Here is an 18,164-nt window from a genome sequence, read left to right as displayed (position 1 = left end):
TCCACCGGCCATGCCCACCCGGCCATACTCCTATCACGGTGCTCCCACCCAGTCACACCCCTTCACCACACCCACTTTAGCCCAGTCACGCCCCATTCATGGGGCTCCTGCCTGCCATGCCCCCTGCCACGGCAGCTTCCGCCCACCCTCTCTGCTTCTAACGGCCAGCTGTTTAGCCTTGGCTGCCTCGCACCATCTGTCTCTTCAACCAATGTGTGGATCACAGCTGTTTTGCCTCGCAGCCGCCTTGCACAGTCTGTCTCTTCAACTAATGTGTGGATCACAGATGGTACACGAGCCATTTTTTGCAGTACAGGGGTCCCACCCCTTGCTCTCTCTCTCCCCTCTCTCTTTTGCTCTCTCTCTCTCCCCCTCTCTTTTGCTCACTCTCTCTCTCTCCCCCTCTCTTCTGCGTTCTCTCTCCCCTTCTCTTTTGCTCTCTCTCTCCCCCTCTCTTTTGCTGTCTCTCCCCTCTCTTTTGTTCTCTCTCCCCCTTTTTTGCGCTCTCTTTCTCTCCCCCCCTCTCTTTTTGCTATCTCCCCCCTCCTTTGCGGTCTCTCTCATGGCCACACCCTCTTCCACTGGCCACGCCCCATCACGATGCTTCCACCCGGCCACGTCCCTTCATCACACCCATTTCATCCCGGCCACACCCCCATCACAACGCTCCCGCCGGCCACGCACCCCGCCATGGCAGCTTCCACCCACTCTCTCTGCTCCTAAAAGCCAGCTGTTTTGCCTCGGCTGCCTCGCACCGCCTGTTTTTTCAAACAATATGTGGATCCCAGCTGTTTTGCCTCGCAGCCGTCTCGCGCAATCTGTCTCTTCAACTAATGTGTGGATCACAGCCGTTTTGCCTCGCGCACGCCTCTGTCACTGAAGGCCAGGTATGTTTGTTTCTACTGCGCATGACTGCATCTGACAAACATACCTGGCCTTTTATTATATAGGAGGGGGACGTATCATGGTAATAAAAGTGGTTGTGCCCTTTTAATGCAAATGTTATCATTCTAGTGATGGAACCACAGACATTACAAGGACTGTCCACTGGGGAAATCCAACAGATCTGGAAAAGGTTAGAGTATAACACATATTATTATGTTTAGACTAACTGAATTTTATTATTTTATTTTATTCAGAAACTCTTTGGGAAAATAGTGGCTCATTTCCAATATTTGAAATTTATTTAAAACAGTTTAATCTTTCAAAGGTACAATATATTGGAAATTAAAGAAAAGAATATATTCTTGTACTAAATAATTAATTACAAACCGGTTTCCCAAAGGTCTAGTAAAAAAAAAAAAAAAAAAATAGTTACTGTAAAAGAAATGTTGTTCCAAAATAGTTTTTAAAAATAAGCTATGAAAATACTGCACTTAAAGAGACAGGAAATCCAAATATTTAGATGTACAGACACCAATCAGCAAATAGCACCCAGGTGCTGAGCCTACCTAGCTATGCTTTTCAACAAAAGATACCTAAATAATGAAGTAAATTAGATAATAGAAGTTAATTGGAAAGTTGCTTAAATTGTATGTTCTATCCGAATCATGGAAGAAACATTTGGGTTTCCTGTCCCCTTAAAGCCCCTCAAAAATAAATAAATAATAATCTGCTTACTCTCTTCTGTCTGATACCAAATATCTTGATCCAGTGTGGTCCATATTCTTGATCCAACATTGCACAGACCTCTTCATTCTTTAAAAATTAGCTTTGATCCAGTCCTATTGGCTGACTTTAATTTTTTAAATAAACCAATAACATCAATGGCAATTCCAATTGGTTGCTATGAAAATCTGCCAATAGTAAGAAAATAATGGTTGGAAAAGCCCTACAAAAGCTGTAGAATAACTGAAAATAGGCAAATCATGGGGAGGGAGAAAATAAAGAGAACTCTCCACAGCTCTGCATCACATATAGGGACTATGAGGAATCAAGATACTGCACATTAGATGAAGGACTTCAGGTGCTAAAAATATGTGTTTATTTTTTTGGGGGGTGGGACTTTTTTAAATTAGTTTTTTTATAGTTAATTTTAAAGGGGCATTAAACACTAAGGGGCCTATCTATCAAGCTCTGTATGGAGCTTGAGGGCCCGTGTTTCTGGCGACTCGCCAGAAACACAAGTTATGGAGCAGCGGTCTAAAGAACCTGTCTGCCTGCTCTGAGGAGGCAGACAGAGATCGCCACAATTCAACCCGATCGAGTACGATCGGGTTGATTGATAACCCCCTGCCGGTTGGCCACGAGTCTGCATGGGGCGGCGTTGCACCAGCAGCTTACAAGAGCTGCTGGTGCAATGCTGAATACGGAGAGCGTATTGCTCTCCGCATTCAGCGAGGTCTGTCGGACCTGATCCACACTGGCGGATCAGGTCCGCCAGACCTTTGTTAAATAGGCCTCCAAGGGCCAGATTACAAGTGGAGCACTAATTAATTGTGCTTGCAGTAAGCTTTTTGTGCATGTTGGTATTTGCTCATATTACGAGTTGAAAGTAAACTGTTTTGGCAAAAAGGCAAACTTAGAATATCGTGTGCTCCTTCATGTATTTCCCCCTAGAATTTAATGGAGAAAAAAGTGAAAAAAACACCCTACTCACACGCAAACCAGATTGCATATTCTCATGTACGCTAACCGTCATGAAAATATGAATATTTCACATTCCAATGTTCTTCACATACAAGAATAAGTTCTATTTATTCATAAATACATATTTCTACATATATCTGATGGTATTTTGGTACAATACATATCTATACCTTTATATATATATATATATATATATATATATATATATATATATATATATATATATATATATATATATATATATATATATATAACTGATAAAGGACGGCACTCACTGGTCTTTCCAAAGTGTACTTTAATAGAAAAAAGTGACGTTTCGGGGACACACTCCCCTTCCTCTTTGTCTGAGGAAGGGGAGTGTGTCCCCGAAACGTCACTTTTTTTTCTATTAAAGTTCACTTTGGAAAGACCAGTGAGTGCCGTCCTTTATCAGTTATATTCAACCGCTGGCACCCTGGCAGCTGTTACTGTGGTGAGAGTGCTCATTTTTTGAAATTTATATATATATATATATAAAATTATATATATGTATAGATATATACAGATATATATATATGATTATTTATTTAAAAATACTTAGAACATATTCTGCTATGTACAGAACATTGGAATGTGAAATATTTACAGTAAATGCATAGTTAAAACTTTTATTAAATATTACATTAATATGTTTTATGTTTTCATCTACTTAACTGCAAAGGGCTCCAATGCATATATATATATATATATATATATATATATATATATATATATATATATATATAGTCTTATGTGTGTACATAACATACGTATTTATGTGTTTATATGTGTTCATATGTCTGTAAACACATATATACACATACAGTATATATATATATATACATAAATACATGTACACATATTACACATATACATCTTTAGACATGTATATGTATGAAATCTCAATGTAAAAGCCCTTTGCCTGCCTTTTTTTTCTAACACCTGAGATCTCATATCGTTGAGCCCTAATAACTTTTATGTGCAATATTTTATTTTAATAATTTTTATTAGATTGTGTTATTATTAGTGTAAGTGTACTTTGTAAGGCATTTTTGATGTGTTTTGTGCAACTTTTTTGTTTTGCAAAACAGTTAACCAGAGCTCTGAGGACACAGTAATCATTCTAGCGTAAATCATGATTGCGCTCAATCGATCGCATTTACTTCCTACTCGTAATACCAGCGCTAAGCCAGACTATGAAATCCCTTTATTGCTTGTCCACAAACTTTTACTCTCCACTTGTAATATGGCCCTAAATAAATCATTGCTTGAATTATGTATTCAAAGCAAAGATTAGCCTGGGAATAATTTGTACATTTTTAAAAAAAAATTATATTAGTTGTTTAACCCTTTGAGTGTTCAGCACTTTCCCACCTGGGTGCTAAGATTTTTTTAACTTTTTTTTATTTTTTTCAGACCCCCAAGACTTACACTATTGGAAAGGTTAGGCGATTACCTTTCCAATGGTGGGTCTTGGGGGATCTGTAGCTGCTTAGATGCCTGAGATACAGGCTTATAAGCAGCATGCCCCCTGCTCCTATACTTAACATTGTTAAGTATAATTAAAGTTGCGCGGTGACGTCATGACGTTTTTGCGCGTGATGTCACCACGCAAAACGGGAAGCCCCGGCGATGCCTGTCACTCTACAGGCACGATCGCCGGGGTAGGAGCGGGTGGGAGCTCCCAGATCTCCCTCAAGGTGGGAGAGTGCTAGTGACGGCTCTGAGCCGTCATTAGCACCAGAGTGGGAAACTCTGTGACGGCTCAGAGCCGTCATTAGCACTCAAAGGGTTAAATATTGAAAAAATAAGGGTAACATTCTAATGTCCATAAAGCAGTAGGTACCACCATATTGTAACTTAGGTTATCTTTTCTGCTGAGGCCAATTAGGAATGGGTATAAATGGCTTACTAGAGTGTGCAACCAATGACTGTGTGGACTATAACTGTCTGCACTTCCATGTTTAACCCCTTAATGACCACAGCACTTTTCCATTTTCTGTCCGTTTGGGACCAAGGCTATTTTTACATTTTTGCGGTGTTTGTGTTTAGCTGTAATTTTCTTCTTACTCATTTACTGTACCCACACATATTATATACTGTTTTTCTCGCCACTAAATGGACTTTCTAAAGATACCATTATTTTCATCATATCTTATAATTTACTATAAAAATAAATATAAAATATGAGGAAAAATGGAAAAAAAAACACTTTTTCTAACTTTGACCCCCAAAATCTGTTACATATCTACAACCACCAAAAAACACCCATGCTAAATAGTTTCTAAATTTTGTCCTGAGTTTAGAAATACCCAATGTTTACATGTTCTTTGCTTTTTTTGCAAGTTATAGGGCCATAAATACAAGTAGCACTTTGCTATTTCCAAACCACTTTTTTCCAAAATTAGCGCTAGTTACATTAGAACACTAATATCTTTCAGGAATCCCTGAATATCCCTTGACATGTATATATTTTTTTTTAGTAGACATCCCAAAGTATTGATCTAGGCCAATTTTGGTATATTTCATACCACCATTTCACCGCCAAATGCGATCAAATACAAAAAATCGTTCACTTTTTCACAAATTTTTTCACAAACTTTCGGTTTCTCACTGAAATTATTTACAAACAACTTGTACAATTATGGCCAGTGATGTGCAGTCACTAGAGGCAGGTGAGGCAGTGCTTCACCTCTCATATGGGCAAAAATATATATATTTTTTATGGGCTTTAAAAAAATAAAATAAAAAAATTGCAATTTTTTTTCCCCAGCATTTTTTTTCTTCACAGATACATGTTGTGCAATGGAGAGGCACAAGCAGGTCTGCCCACCATTACACAACATGCTGCGCCATCTACTGGATGACAGTGGTTAAGATCATTGGATGGCCCATTAACTGCTTATTTGAGGCAGTCCTATTTGGGCTGAACCAATTTAGTGAGAGGCATTAGTCAGTGGAACTTAGGGTTGGGGTTGGATTTTAAATCATATAAAACAAAACAAAATCGGAAAAAAACTACTTTCATTTCTTTTGTTGCTGTGCTGTGAAGCTGCCAGCTTTTGCTAAAGTGAAAAAGAGAGGTCTGTACTTCCCCTCTAAGTGCAGTGGAATGTGCCACTGTCACTTCCTTAATACAGACAGAGGCAGAGCAGGAAGAGATTCAGTCAATAAGCAGTGTTTAAGACACATCTTTGAAGTATGTTCTACAACCTTAGATTTCACTGAAAGGGATTCTGTTAGTGAAAATGATAATTTAATGAATGTGGTTTAGTGTTTTTTTACTCTTTTACAGCAGGGTTGTTTTTGTATTTTGTTTCCTCAACCTTTACACCCACTAACTTAACAGCTTGCCTTCACTTTCTGAACTCTCTGTAGCTCTGCTGTTTTATTACTTAAAAATGCAGTGGTCTCTCTCCCTCCCCCCTTGTGTGTGTGTGTCTCTCTATCTATCTATCTATCTATCTATCTATCTATCTATCTATATCTATCTATCTATCTATCTATCTATTTATCCATCTCTCTCCTTATGTGTTGTTCTCCCTATGGTCTCTCTGTCTCTCTTCCTCCCCCTCTGACTCTCTCATCCCTTATGTGTCTCTCTAACCCTCTGTGTTTGATTGTGTCTCTCTCTCTTTCTCTAACCCTCTGTGTGTGATTGTGTGTCTCTCTCTCTCTTTCTCTCTCTAACCCTCTGTGTGTGTGTCTCTCTCTCTCTCTTTCTCTCTCTCTCTAACCCTCTGTGTGTCTCTCTCTCTCTTTCTCTCTCTCTCTCTAACCCTCTGTGTGTGTCTCTCTCTCTTTTTCTCACTCTCTTTCTCCAACCCTCTGTGTCTCTCTCTCTCTCTCTCTCTCTCTCTCTCTCTCTCTTTCTAACCCTCTGTGTGTGTGTGTGTGTCTCTCTCTCTCTCTTTTTCTCTCTCTCTCTCTCTAACCCTCTGTGTGTGTCTCTCTCTGTCTTTCTCTCTCTCTAACCCTCTGCGTGTCTCTCTCTCTCTCTCTCTCTCTAACCCTCTGTGTGTGTCTTTCTCTTTCTCTCTCTAACCCTCTGTGTATGTGTTTCTGTCTACCTTTTATTTATTTAATTAATGAATTGGTAGTGCCATCTGATGGTGTGGTTTAATTTAAAGGGGTGGGGTCAAGCGCCCCACCATCTTTAAATTTCACCAGCCGCCACTGGATCAAGACATTTTTATATTTACTGAATAATGAAAGAATCTATAAGCATAATTTGCAGCATTAAAGTAAAAAGTATGTTTTAAACATATTTTAATGGGCATGGATTTCTAGATCTCATAATCAGAGCAAGCATTTTGTTATCTGGCAAGTGTTTCTGTTACAATCCTTTAGACTAAAATCAGATGTTTACTCAGTTGACCAGTTTTCCAAGACACCATTTAAAGGGACATGAAACCCATATGTTTTCTTTCATGATTTAGAAAGAACATGCAATTTAAATAACTTTCCAATTTACATCTAATATCTAATTGTCTTCATTCTTTTGATATCCTTTGTTGAAAATCATATCTAAATATGCTCAGTAGCTGCTGATTGGTGGCTGCACATAGATACCTCATGTGATTGGCTCACCCATGTGCATTGCTATTTCTTCAACAAAGGATATCTAAAGAATGAAGGCGTATCCAAACCACTGCCTCACCAGCCTCTGACGTCACTGCACGTCACTGATTATGGCATAAATGGTTGTAAATTCTTCTCTGGGATCCCCTTTGTTCAGAAATAGCAGACATATATGGCTTTGGCATTGCTTTTTGGTAATTAGAAGGCCGCTAAATGCCACTGCGCACCACAAGTGTATTATGCCCAGCAGTTAAGGGGTTAATTAGGGAGCTTTTAGGGAGCTTGTAGGGTTAATTTTAGCTTTAGTGTAGTATAGTAGACAACCCCAAGTATTGATCTAGGCACATTTTGGTATATTTCATGCCACCATTTCACCGCCAAATGCGATCAAATTGAAAAAAAAAGTTAAATTTTTCACAATTTTAGGTTTCTCACTGAAATAATTTACAAACAGCTTGTGCAATTATGGCACAAATGGTTGTAAATACTTGTCTGGGATCCCCTTTGTTCAGAAATAGCAGACATATATGACTTTGGCGTTGCTTTCTGGTAATTAGAAGGCCGCTAAATCCTGCTGATCCTCACACGTGTATTATGGCTAGCAGTGAAGGGGTTAATTAGGGAGTTTGTAGGGAGCTTGCAGGGTTAATTTTAGCTTTAGTGTAGAGATCAGCCTCCCACCTGACACATCCCACCCCCTGATCCCTCCCAAACAGCTCCCTTCCCTCCCCCACCCCACAATTGTCCCCGCCATCTTAAGTACTGGCAGAAAGTCTGCCAGTACTAAAATAAAAGGGTTTTTAAAAAACAAAAATTTTTTTTTAGCATATTTACATATGCTAGGGTGTAGGATCCCCCCCTTAGCCCCCAACCTCCCTGATCCCCCCCAAAACCGCTCTCTAACCCTCCCCTCTGCCTCATTGGGGGCCATCTTGGGTACTGGCAGCTGTCTGCCAGTACCCAGTTTGCAAAAAAAAAAGTGCTTTTTTTTGTTTGTTTGGCTTTTTCTGTAGTGTAGCTTCCCCCCCCCCACACAGACAAACCCCCACCACCTTGCTGATCGTTTTTTTTTTTAAACTTTTTAGACATTTAAAAAATTTTAACATTTTTTATTAATGCATTTTCTGTAGCGTAGCGGTTCCCACCCGCTCCCTCCCCGTGCAAGCGCCCGCCCCCGCCCTCCCGTGCCCGCGCGCGCGTCCGTGCGCGCCCCCGGCCATCCCCGCCCACGATCCCGCCCCCCCTGCACATAACCAGGGCCATCGATGGCCGCCACCCGCCTCCCGGTCCGGCTCCCACCCACCAACGCAGGGAGCCACTGATCTCCGGTGCAGAGAGGGCCACAGAGTGTCTCTCTCTGCACCGGATGGCTTAAAAAGGTTATTGCAGGATGCCTCCATATCGAGGCATCACTGCAATAACCGGAAAGCAGCTGGAAGCGAGCGGGATCGCTTCCAGCTGCTTTCCACACCGAGGACGTGCAGGGTACGTCCTCAGGCGTTAACTGCCTTTTTTTTGAGGACGTACCCTGCACGTCCTCGGTCGTTAAGGGGTTAAAATGAATTGGAAAGCTCAGAATATTCAGAATTAAATTACAGGAAAGGAGGACAAAATAAATAATAAAAGTATATTGCATACTACATGTAATTAAACAATTTACATTAATATCTTGAGGTTTTTAATGTCCCTTTTAAGTAGTTATTTTGTAACAGTATTTTTGTAACATTTGGTGGTGGGGTCTTAGGTTAGGGGCCAGTTTAGGTTGGGGTATTGTAGTAGTGAGGTGGTTAGCACATATGGGGTTTATAGAAGGTGGTGGGGTGCTTGGGGGTTGTTTTAGAGGTTTGGGATGGGGGTATGTGTCAGACAGTTCAAACATGGAAGGGTTAAAGCATTAGGATGTTTTTGTGTTTGTAGTTGTGTTAGGGGTTAATAATCTACACCAGTTTACACCAGTTTAAAAAAGCATTATTACAAATTTACAAGTTAATTATTGTATGCCTTGGTCACGCAACTCTCAACTTGTAATATCAAGGTAAATGTGATTTACCACAATTGCAGAACAATGACTTGTAATGCCAAAGCAAGTGTTACTGATTGCAGGAGGGCGGGCACTAAGTCACACAGAGCACACAATCAATATCACTTGTAATATAGGACATAATTGTCCCTTGTTGTAAAAAATAGAAATAAGAGAAAAAATGAAAATGTCTGTCAGTTCTGTAAAATATTTTTGAGTGAACATTAAAATAATAATAATAATTTAAGGACTAGTTTATATGGAACAAAAAAAGCTACATGTTGCAATTTCAAAGTCAACAATTGTTTGTTGTAGTGGTTACAAAAGATCTCACTAAGAGGAACATTTTATTAGAACAAAAGGTGCACAAATATTTATTATTAAAGAAAAAATCTGCTGCATCAAAAAATTCAACATTGTTCTATAAATGCAGCAAATTAGTTGCTCCCTTTTTGGCACACATATTCCCACCATTGATACCTTTTTACTCTGAATGAAATCAGTTCTCACCTTCTAACCAGAGACGTAAAGAAAACTGTACTATTGTTTTGCAAAAAAAGAAATGAGGGCACATTATAATAAATATTTGCAGTGTGTGAACGACTATTCACACTAATCCCGATTTCTATTATATTGCAATATTGTAAAATTAGTCTTGTGACTATAATTTATGTTCCTTTAATTTAATTACTTTTCTTAAACATGAGCTCTAATTTGTGCCTGTGTTTCTGAGCAGTAGACTTGTGAGTTGTGTGTACTATACATATATACATTTTGGTTAAAGCTTTTTTTTTCCAGCTCACAATTACTCCTATATTTACTGTTTAATAGGAAGCTTATACACGAGTCCTGATGGGTAACATTGATCTCACCACACTTGTCTTTCCTCCAAGAACTGCTGGTATGTTAATATTATTACCTTCATTTTATATTTATTATAAATGTAGAGTTTAAATAATGTACAGTACATGCTTTCGAACCAACCTAACAATGCTGTAGTAGTAAGCAGCTACCTTTCGACACAGAAAAAGGTACATCTCACAGAAGATGCTAATTGGGTTTTTTTTTTTTTTTTTTTAAATCTGTTTGCTCTGTCTTAGTCATGAAACTTTAATTTCAACATCCATAGCTCTGATACATCAATATTTAAAATTATGGGGTGTATTTAGTCCAAAGTCAATAAAGATCAGGCCATGGGTGACACTCTAAAAGGTACAACAGAAACTAGAGAGCAGTCTCATCACCTTAAAAATATTGCACACACGGATGTGAGGGCGATCTGACTGCGACATCTGTAACCCCATTGATCACTAGGGTTGATTTGGCTGATCTGGTTGGCTAGGCTGTTGTCCCCTTCCTCCCTCACTGCTCCACATGAGTTCCTCCAAAAGCTGTGTACTCGGGAGTAGAGGATGACCATCCCTGGTAGAGAAACATGGATCCATGGTGCAAGGGTATTCGGATAGCAGAGATCCCCTGCTAGAAACTCCAAACTAGCTTCAGTTGTACATCAGGGAAGTCAAGCTCCAAGTATTCAGACACATCCAAGTTATGGACTGCATTACACACACATACACAATGACTGTAAGTCAGGGAAGGGCTAGGGAGCATTTGGTTAAAAGAAAATATATTCACCAAACTACAAGACAATATTCCGTGCCTCTTCAAAACGTGGCTCTCTTATTTCCAGCTAAAACATTAATACCCATCCTCACCAAAATCAATTATCTAGATCACTAACCCCATTCAAGACACTATGCCACAAACGCATCATCTCAAAAAAAACTAATAGCAACCTAATATAAGCTTTTGCTTGATCTCTCCTCCCAGTCTCTCTCTTTATATGTCATACCCTGGAATAATGACCTTCGTACTGAAATCACAGCAGAACAATGGTAAAAAATATTAATATCTTTAAAAAAATCCTCGCTATCAGTATATACTCTGGAAACCAATTATAAATTAATATTGAGATGATATTTAACACCAACGCAGCTTAAAACTATTTATCCCTTGGTTACTAATTTATGTTGGAGAGGATGTGGAGAAGAGGGAACACTATATCATATCTGGTGGGAATGCAGGGTGCTTAGACCTTATTGGTCTCAACTAATACACCATATGAAAACTGTCCTGAATTACCCATTAGCTCTATCCCCAACGACATTTCTATTAAATCTTCCCATACGTATTGCCTGTAGCTATAAACTACGCTTTGTTCAAAATAATATTAAATAATGCGAAACGCCTTATTCCAAGGTATTGGGAAAAAAACTCTTATTCTAACCAAAATATGGATATTGTAAGCATCACTGTAGCTTACATATCAATTTGGTTAACTCGCCACAAGATGTCACCCAAGAGTCATGTTTTGTTTTGCAGGCATTATAGGAAAAGCTTCAGCAATGTATTACCAAACTTACCTAACAATTTAAAAGGCCATTATAGTGTTAAAATTGCATGCTCTAATCCATTAGAGCATGTCATTTTAACATGAGCAAAGCTGTACTAAGAGGCGGGCGGACAGCTTCTTAACTCGCGAAGCTGTCCGCCCGCCTCCGCTACACACGGGAAGCGGATCTATTGATCCGCTTGCCCGTATGTACCATTACACACTCATCGGAGTGTGTAATGCCCGCCCCTTCAATCGCGCGACCAATCACACGACTGAAGGGGCTGTCAATCACCGAGAGCGAGCGTGCTCTCTGTGATTTTGCTTCGCCACCTAAGAGGTGGCAAAGGGTGTAGGAAGCAGCGGTCTAATGACCGCTGCTTCTTACATTGCGGGAAGCAGGCTCGCATATGCGAACCTGCCCCGCAAAGGCTCCGGAGCAGCTTTCGCTGCTTCGTACATGGAGCCATGCGTTTAACCCCCACGATTGGATAAGCAGCAATTTCCACTCAGCACCAGCAGAGGGGGCAATACAAGTCAGACAGAGAATACCTTGAAAACATACCTAAATCTGGCCCTGTGTTGCTGGACATTTTTAGAACATATAATTTGTGTATTTAAATATGTGACATTTAAGGCCTCTAATATATTCTAAAATATTGATCTATGTACCCCATGAGTTATGAAGCTGTTCATCACTGAACTAGAGCGTTATTCATTTATGTGTTTTGGGTTTTTTTTGCATTTAGTCTCCCCAGTTTGTTTTCATCCATTATGAAAGAGCTACATTGTAATTGTAGGTATTTTCTCAACTAAACAATATAAACACTGTTTACATTTCAATTTAAACTAATATACTAATATAATTTGTACAGCTCATACTAATAATAATTATCTCAATGGGCATTAGGAGGAAGTACCTATAAACCAATATGATTTAGAATAAGCGAATGAATATTAGAAAATACACAACTGATACATCTGTATTAGTTTCACTTTAAATAATAAAAAAATCTTTTACTTTACAATTTTCGTGCAAATAAACAAACAAACAAACTAGACAGCATGTTTATTTAGTGCTCTTTCATATGGATGAGAGGAAAAAATTGTGTATGGTGTTCCTTTAAAGCACAGTCTTACACACCACTTAAGCAGTCATAATACAAATGATTTTAAGAGCTTCCCTGGGATCCCCTTTGATTGTAAATAGCAGACATACATGGTTTTGCCATTGCTTTTTTGTAATTAAAAGGCCGCTAATTTCAGCTGCGCACCACACTTCTGAAATTCCCAGCAGTCAAGGTGTTAATTAGTTAAAGGGACACTGTACCCAAAATTTTTCTTTCGTGATTCAGATTGAGCATGAAATTTTAAGCAACTTTCTAATTTACTCCTATTATCAAATTTTCTTCATTCTCTTGGTATCTTTATTTGAAATGCAAGAATGTAAGTTTAGATGCTGGCCCATTCTTGGTGAACAACCTGCGTTGTCCTTGCTTGCTGATTGGTGGATAAATTCATCCACCAATAAAAAAGTGCTGTCCAGAGTACTGAAACCAAAAAAGCTTAGATGCCTTCTTTTTCAAATAATGATAGCAAGAGAACGAAGAAAAATTGATAATAGGAGTAAATTAGAAAGTTTCTTAAAATTGCATGCTCTTCTCATTATATGCGGATGACATCCTAATATATATGAGTAATATCCAGAGAAATATCCCCAAATTATTGTCTATTATATCACAGTTTAGCTCATTCTCGGGATATAGGATAAATACTAATAAGTCTGAGCTGTATTAGTTAACTCACCCGAAACAACCTATAGAAAATATTCCGCTTAAGATTGCAACTGATTCATTTAAATACCTAGGTATTATAATTTCCTCAAATCCAGAACAGTGGTATTCTCTCAACATTTCTCCAATCTTAGAAACTACTAGAAATACATTGAAGAATTGGCAGAACCTTCCCATCTCTCTTTCTGGCCGAATTGCTTTATACAAAATGATACTATTGCCAAAAATCCTTTACATATGTCAGAATATACCGATCCTATTAAAGCAAAAAGATTTAAGACTCTTAAACATATCACTTAGAAAATTTATATGGCATGGCAAGAAACCTAGAATTGCTCTTGAAAAATTGTCCCTTCCTATAAAATATGGAGGATGTGCCTTACCTGATCTATGTTTATATAATCTTGTCTTTTTAGCCCGTATAGTAACAGATTGGATTCATTGTAAAGATTACGTAACAGACAATGACTTAGAGAGGAGTATAACCTTCCCCTATCTCCCTACAGCGTTAATTCATAATAAAATCACTGATATACCAAGAGAGATTAAGAAATTTCACTCTATTATTGTTCCAATAAAAGCGTGGCTAAAGATCTGCAACCTATTAAAAGTTAATGAAAAAATCTCAAATTACTTACCCCTAATGGGTAACCCGCAGTTTGAATTAGGATTACAAATATCACCCCTCCAAAGATGGCAGACAAAAGGACTCGAAAGGGTAGCACAATTAATAGATACAACAGGGAACTGCATTAAATCATTTAATGATCTTAGGAGTGAATTTAATATCCCACAAAAAGATTTTTTTATCTACCTTCAGTTAAGACATTATACTTGGAAGTTAACTAGTACATCAGGCTGGAATTGGTCGTTAGGATCATTAGAGAAATGGTTATTGCTGGTTAAAAAAGGCCAGATGTCTATCTCTCCTTGCTATCAATTACTCAATGCAAATAAAGGACCAACTAATATAACAAAAATAGAACTGAAATGGGATTCAATTATAGACCCACTTCGACTAGATGAGGGATTCTCCCAAGTATCCATATCAATCGTTAAACAGACAACACTTTCCTCTACATGGAGGGAGTCACACCTGAAACTACTATATATGACATATATTACCCCGGAAAAGGGATATAGATGGGGGAATATTCAATTTAATAAATGTTCAAAATGCTCACTTGTTGCAGCTAATCTTAAGCATATGCTATGGAAATGCCCAAAGGTTAGAGCAATGTGGAAGAAGGTGGAATTTTGGTTTGATAGGAGAATAGGTATTACCCATGTTGCGCTCTCATATATAAAAATAATATTTCTTAGAACAGAAGAAGGACCTTCTTTAGATAAAGAATTTATTGTTAATATTACTATATTAGCAGCAAGATATTTACTGTTTAAAAAATGGAAGGAAACTTCAACCCCTAGCATATCAGAAATTATAAATTGCATAAAAAAGCAATGCATCTTAGAACAGTATGACTCAAAACTATTTGAACCACAAGATATCAATAGATTTTTCCAAAAATGGGCAGCATTTATAAAGACCCTTCCAAAAGAAGAAATAGATCATTTAATTTATCCATTTAGGAACTCAGATATAGTTCTCCTAGGAATTTGGTAAAGACACTGAAACAGAAGATGTGAAGAGAAAGTAACAACTAAACTATCCTCTCTCTTCCAAGAATCATTTTTATTTTATTTTATTTATTTTTTTCTTCTTTTCTCTCCCTCTCGTCCCCTTCCCCCTTCCCCCTTCCCCCGTTCCCCTCCCTGGGTTGCCCATCCCCCCCTCCTTCCGGTTTATACTAATCATAATTAATTTTCCGAGCGCCCGCAAGGGAGTAGCTGAATTGCAAATGTAACCAAATAATAGTTAAGTAACAGATTACAGAACTATATAGGTAAAATTACTCAGAATATAACAACGGGCCAAGATAAGATAGTTGAAATAGAGGACCCACAAGGGTCAAAAGGTTATTATTTAGTTTAAATTCTTGTAAATGGTATTATCAGAATTAGTCTACAGATTGTTCTTAGATATAGGGCCCTTATTAGATCCAATTTATAACCCCTTCTCAGAAATCAATAACATTGTCGCTCCTAATATTAGGAGAGCTCCCACAACAGTAGAGGGATAATAGGAGAGGCAGTGGGGAAGAATCATAATTATCAAGCAGTATATTATCGGTGGGGCTGGTGGGGAGCAGGAGCTCAGGGGAGAGGGGTTATCTATTTTTTTTATTTATATATGTTCTGGTTCATTATGGTTATAGAGGTAGCTAGTTATGAAAGTCAAATGTAAATATAGAATAAGACATTACACTGATCAAGTTATATTCAGAAATTGTTTATTTTCAAATTTGGAGCTGTGTCTCCAAGACAATGACAGAACAAACTGGAGCTGCGTCTCTACAATTTATGTCTATTTTGCTAATTATTTTCTTTTCTGTATGTATTGACTGAAAATGTGATAAATAAATATTTAAAAAAAAAATTGCATGCTCTTACTGAATTACAAAAGAAAAAAATTGGGTTCAGTGTCCCCTTAAGTGTAAGGTAGGGATTACCCTCCTACCTGACACTTCCCACCTCCCTGATCCCTAACTGTTTCCTGTCAAACAGCTCTCTCCCTCCCACCCACACTCATCTCCGCTATCTTAGGCACTGACTGACAGTCTGCCAGTATGCAGTTTAAGGCTTTTTTTCTTTAACCCCTTAACCCAAAACTGATGTATATAAACGTCATGCAGCACATTGCCTATCGTACCGCACAACATATATATATATATATATATATATATATACATGTATATATATATATACACAGTATATATATATATATATATATATATATATATATATATATATATATATATGTCACAGGAAGCTACATCAGTCGTTTCTGAGCTGCAGGCATCTCTCTTCATATAGTAACGGAGTATGATCAGTGCTCCGGTTCCACAGATTCTTACAGACAGTGACACTGTCTGGGGTGGAGGACGACTACACTATAGAAAAAAATAAATAAGGAAAATACATTAAAGGGACAGTCTACACCAGAATTTTTATTGTTTTAAAAGATAGATAATCCCTTTATTACCCATTCCCCAGTATTGAATAACCAACACAGTTATAATAATATACTTTTAACCTCTGTGATTATCTTGTATCTAAGCCACTGCAAACTGCACCTTTTTTCAGATCTTTTGACCGACTTGCAGTCTAGCCAATCAATGCCTGCTCCCAGATAACTTCACGTGCACGAGCACAGTATGAAATTTGTGAACTAACACCCTCTAGTGGTGAAAAACTGTTAAAATGCAATCTGAAAGAGGTGGGCTTCAAGGTCTAAGAAATTAGCATATGAACCTCCTAGGTTAAGCTTTCAACTAAGAATACCAAGAGAACAAAGCAAAATTGCTGATAAAAGTAAATTGGAAAATTGTTTAAAATTACTTGCTCTATCTGAATCATGAAAGTTTATTTTGGCCTAGACTGTCCCTTTAATTAAATAAAAAATACACACAAATTAGATACTGGCAGAGAGCTGCCAGTACTAAAGATGACTGCCACTAGTGGGATAATTATAGAGCTGTTTGGGAGGGATCAGGTAGGTGGAAGGGTTTATGGGGGATCACTACACTGCCGAAAAACTATATTAAAAATTATATTTAAAAAAAATACCAAAAGGACATGCATGCCTGCTATTTCTGAACAAAGGGGATCCCAGAGAATCATTTACAATCATGTGTGTCATGATTGCCCAAGCGATGTGTAAATAATTTCAGTGAGAAACCCAAAGTTTTTTAAAAAGTTAAAGTGACAGTAAAGTCAAAATTACACTTTCATGATTTGAATAGATCATGTAATTTTAAACAACTTTACAATTTACTTCTGTTATCAAATTTGTTTTGCTCTCTTGTAACACTTTGTTGAAGAGTGGATGGGCTCAAAGAGAGTGCGCATATCTGTAGCAGTCTATGGCAGCAGTATTTGTAACATTTTTAAAAACTATGTTGCAAACTACTTCTATGTTGCAAACTTTTTCTCTAAAATTCCTGGTAGCGAATAGACTAATTTTTTTTTCTGCAGTGTAGTGACCCCTCCTCAACCCTCCCACCTCCCCAATCCCTCCCAAGCAGTTCTCTAACCCTCCCCGCGTAAACTAGTGGCAGCGATCTTTGGTACTGGCAGCTGTCTGCTAGTACTTAATTTATATGTATTTTAATTTTTTTTACTTTATTTATTTTTCTGTAGCATAGGGTCCCTCCCACTCCTGACTTTCATGTCCCTTTAAATTGATTTATTATGGATCAGAAATGTAGTCTTTAAATTTGAAACATGTCTTGTTCACAAGACCAACTACGTCAGACTGTTTTAGTCCAGCTTAACAACGTCTCTGATATTCTGTGTATAAAGCCAGATTTTATTTTACTAGGAAGAGTTATAGAAGCATTTGCCAGAGGTCCATTGTGGAAATATGGTCTGAACTACGGTCATGGCACTGGGCATGGGATAGGTAACTTCTTCTCAGTCCATGAATGTAAGTAGCACATTGATTTATTCTGCGCAGAACTATTTATATACATTTGAGGCACCTGTAGTGCTGCTGTATTTAACAAATAATGTTCCTTGGAACATGTGTTCTGTTTTGTGTGAATATATATATTGCAGAAAAAAATGTCCATAAATGGAAAGTAATGTAGAGGTAGCAGGAAGGCTCTGAGTATACAGTGTACTTGGATTACAGTTTTAGAGTGTTCAGGGT

At 38.0% G+C, this 18,164-nt stretch overlaps 1 protein-coding gene across 1 annotated transcript in view; it reads left to right on the top strand.

Moving 5' to 3' along the window:
- The window catches only part of XPNPEP2 (X-prolyl aminopeptidase 2), a 127,769-nt gene that overhangs the window by 94,435 nt on the left and 15,170 nt on the right, over positions 1-18,164 (top strand). The window contains exons 15-17 of the mRNA XM_053692061.1: positions 1,015-1,075; positions 10,040-10,109; positions 17,835-17,939. Of these exons, the coding sequence (XP_053548036.1) occupies positions 1,015-1,075; positions 10,040-10,109; positions 17,835-17,939 (236 nt within the window). The remainder of the gene's footprint in view (positions 1-1,014; positions 1,076-10,039; positions 10,110-17,834; positions 17,940-18,164) is intronic.

Source organism: Bombina bombina, chromosome 1 (assembly GCF_027579735.1).
Source record: "Bombina bombina isolate aBomBom1 chromosome 1, aBomBom1.pri, whole genome shotgun sequence".
Taxonomy (NCBI): Eukaryota; Metazoa; Chordata; class Amphibia; order Anura; family Bombinatoridae; genus Bombina; species Bombina bombina.
The sequence above is the reverse complement of the archived record's forward strand: the minus strand, read 5'-3'. Positions and strand labels throughout refer to the sequence as shown.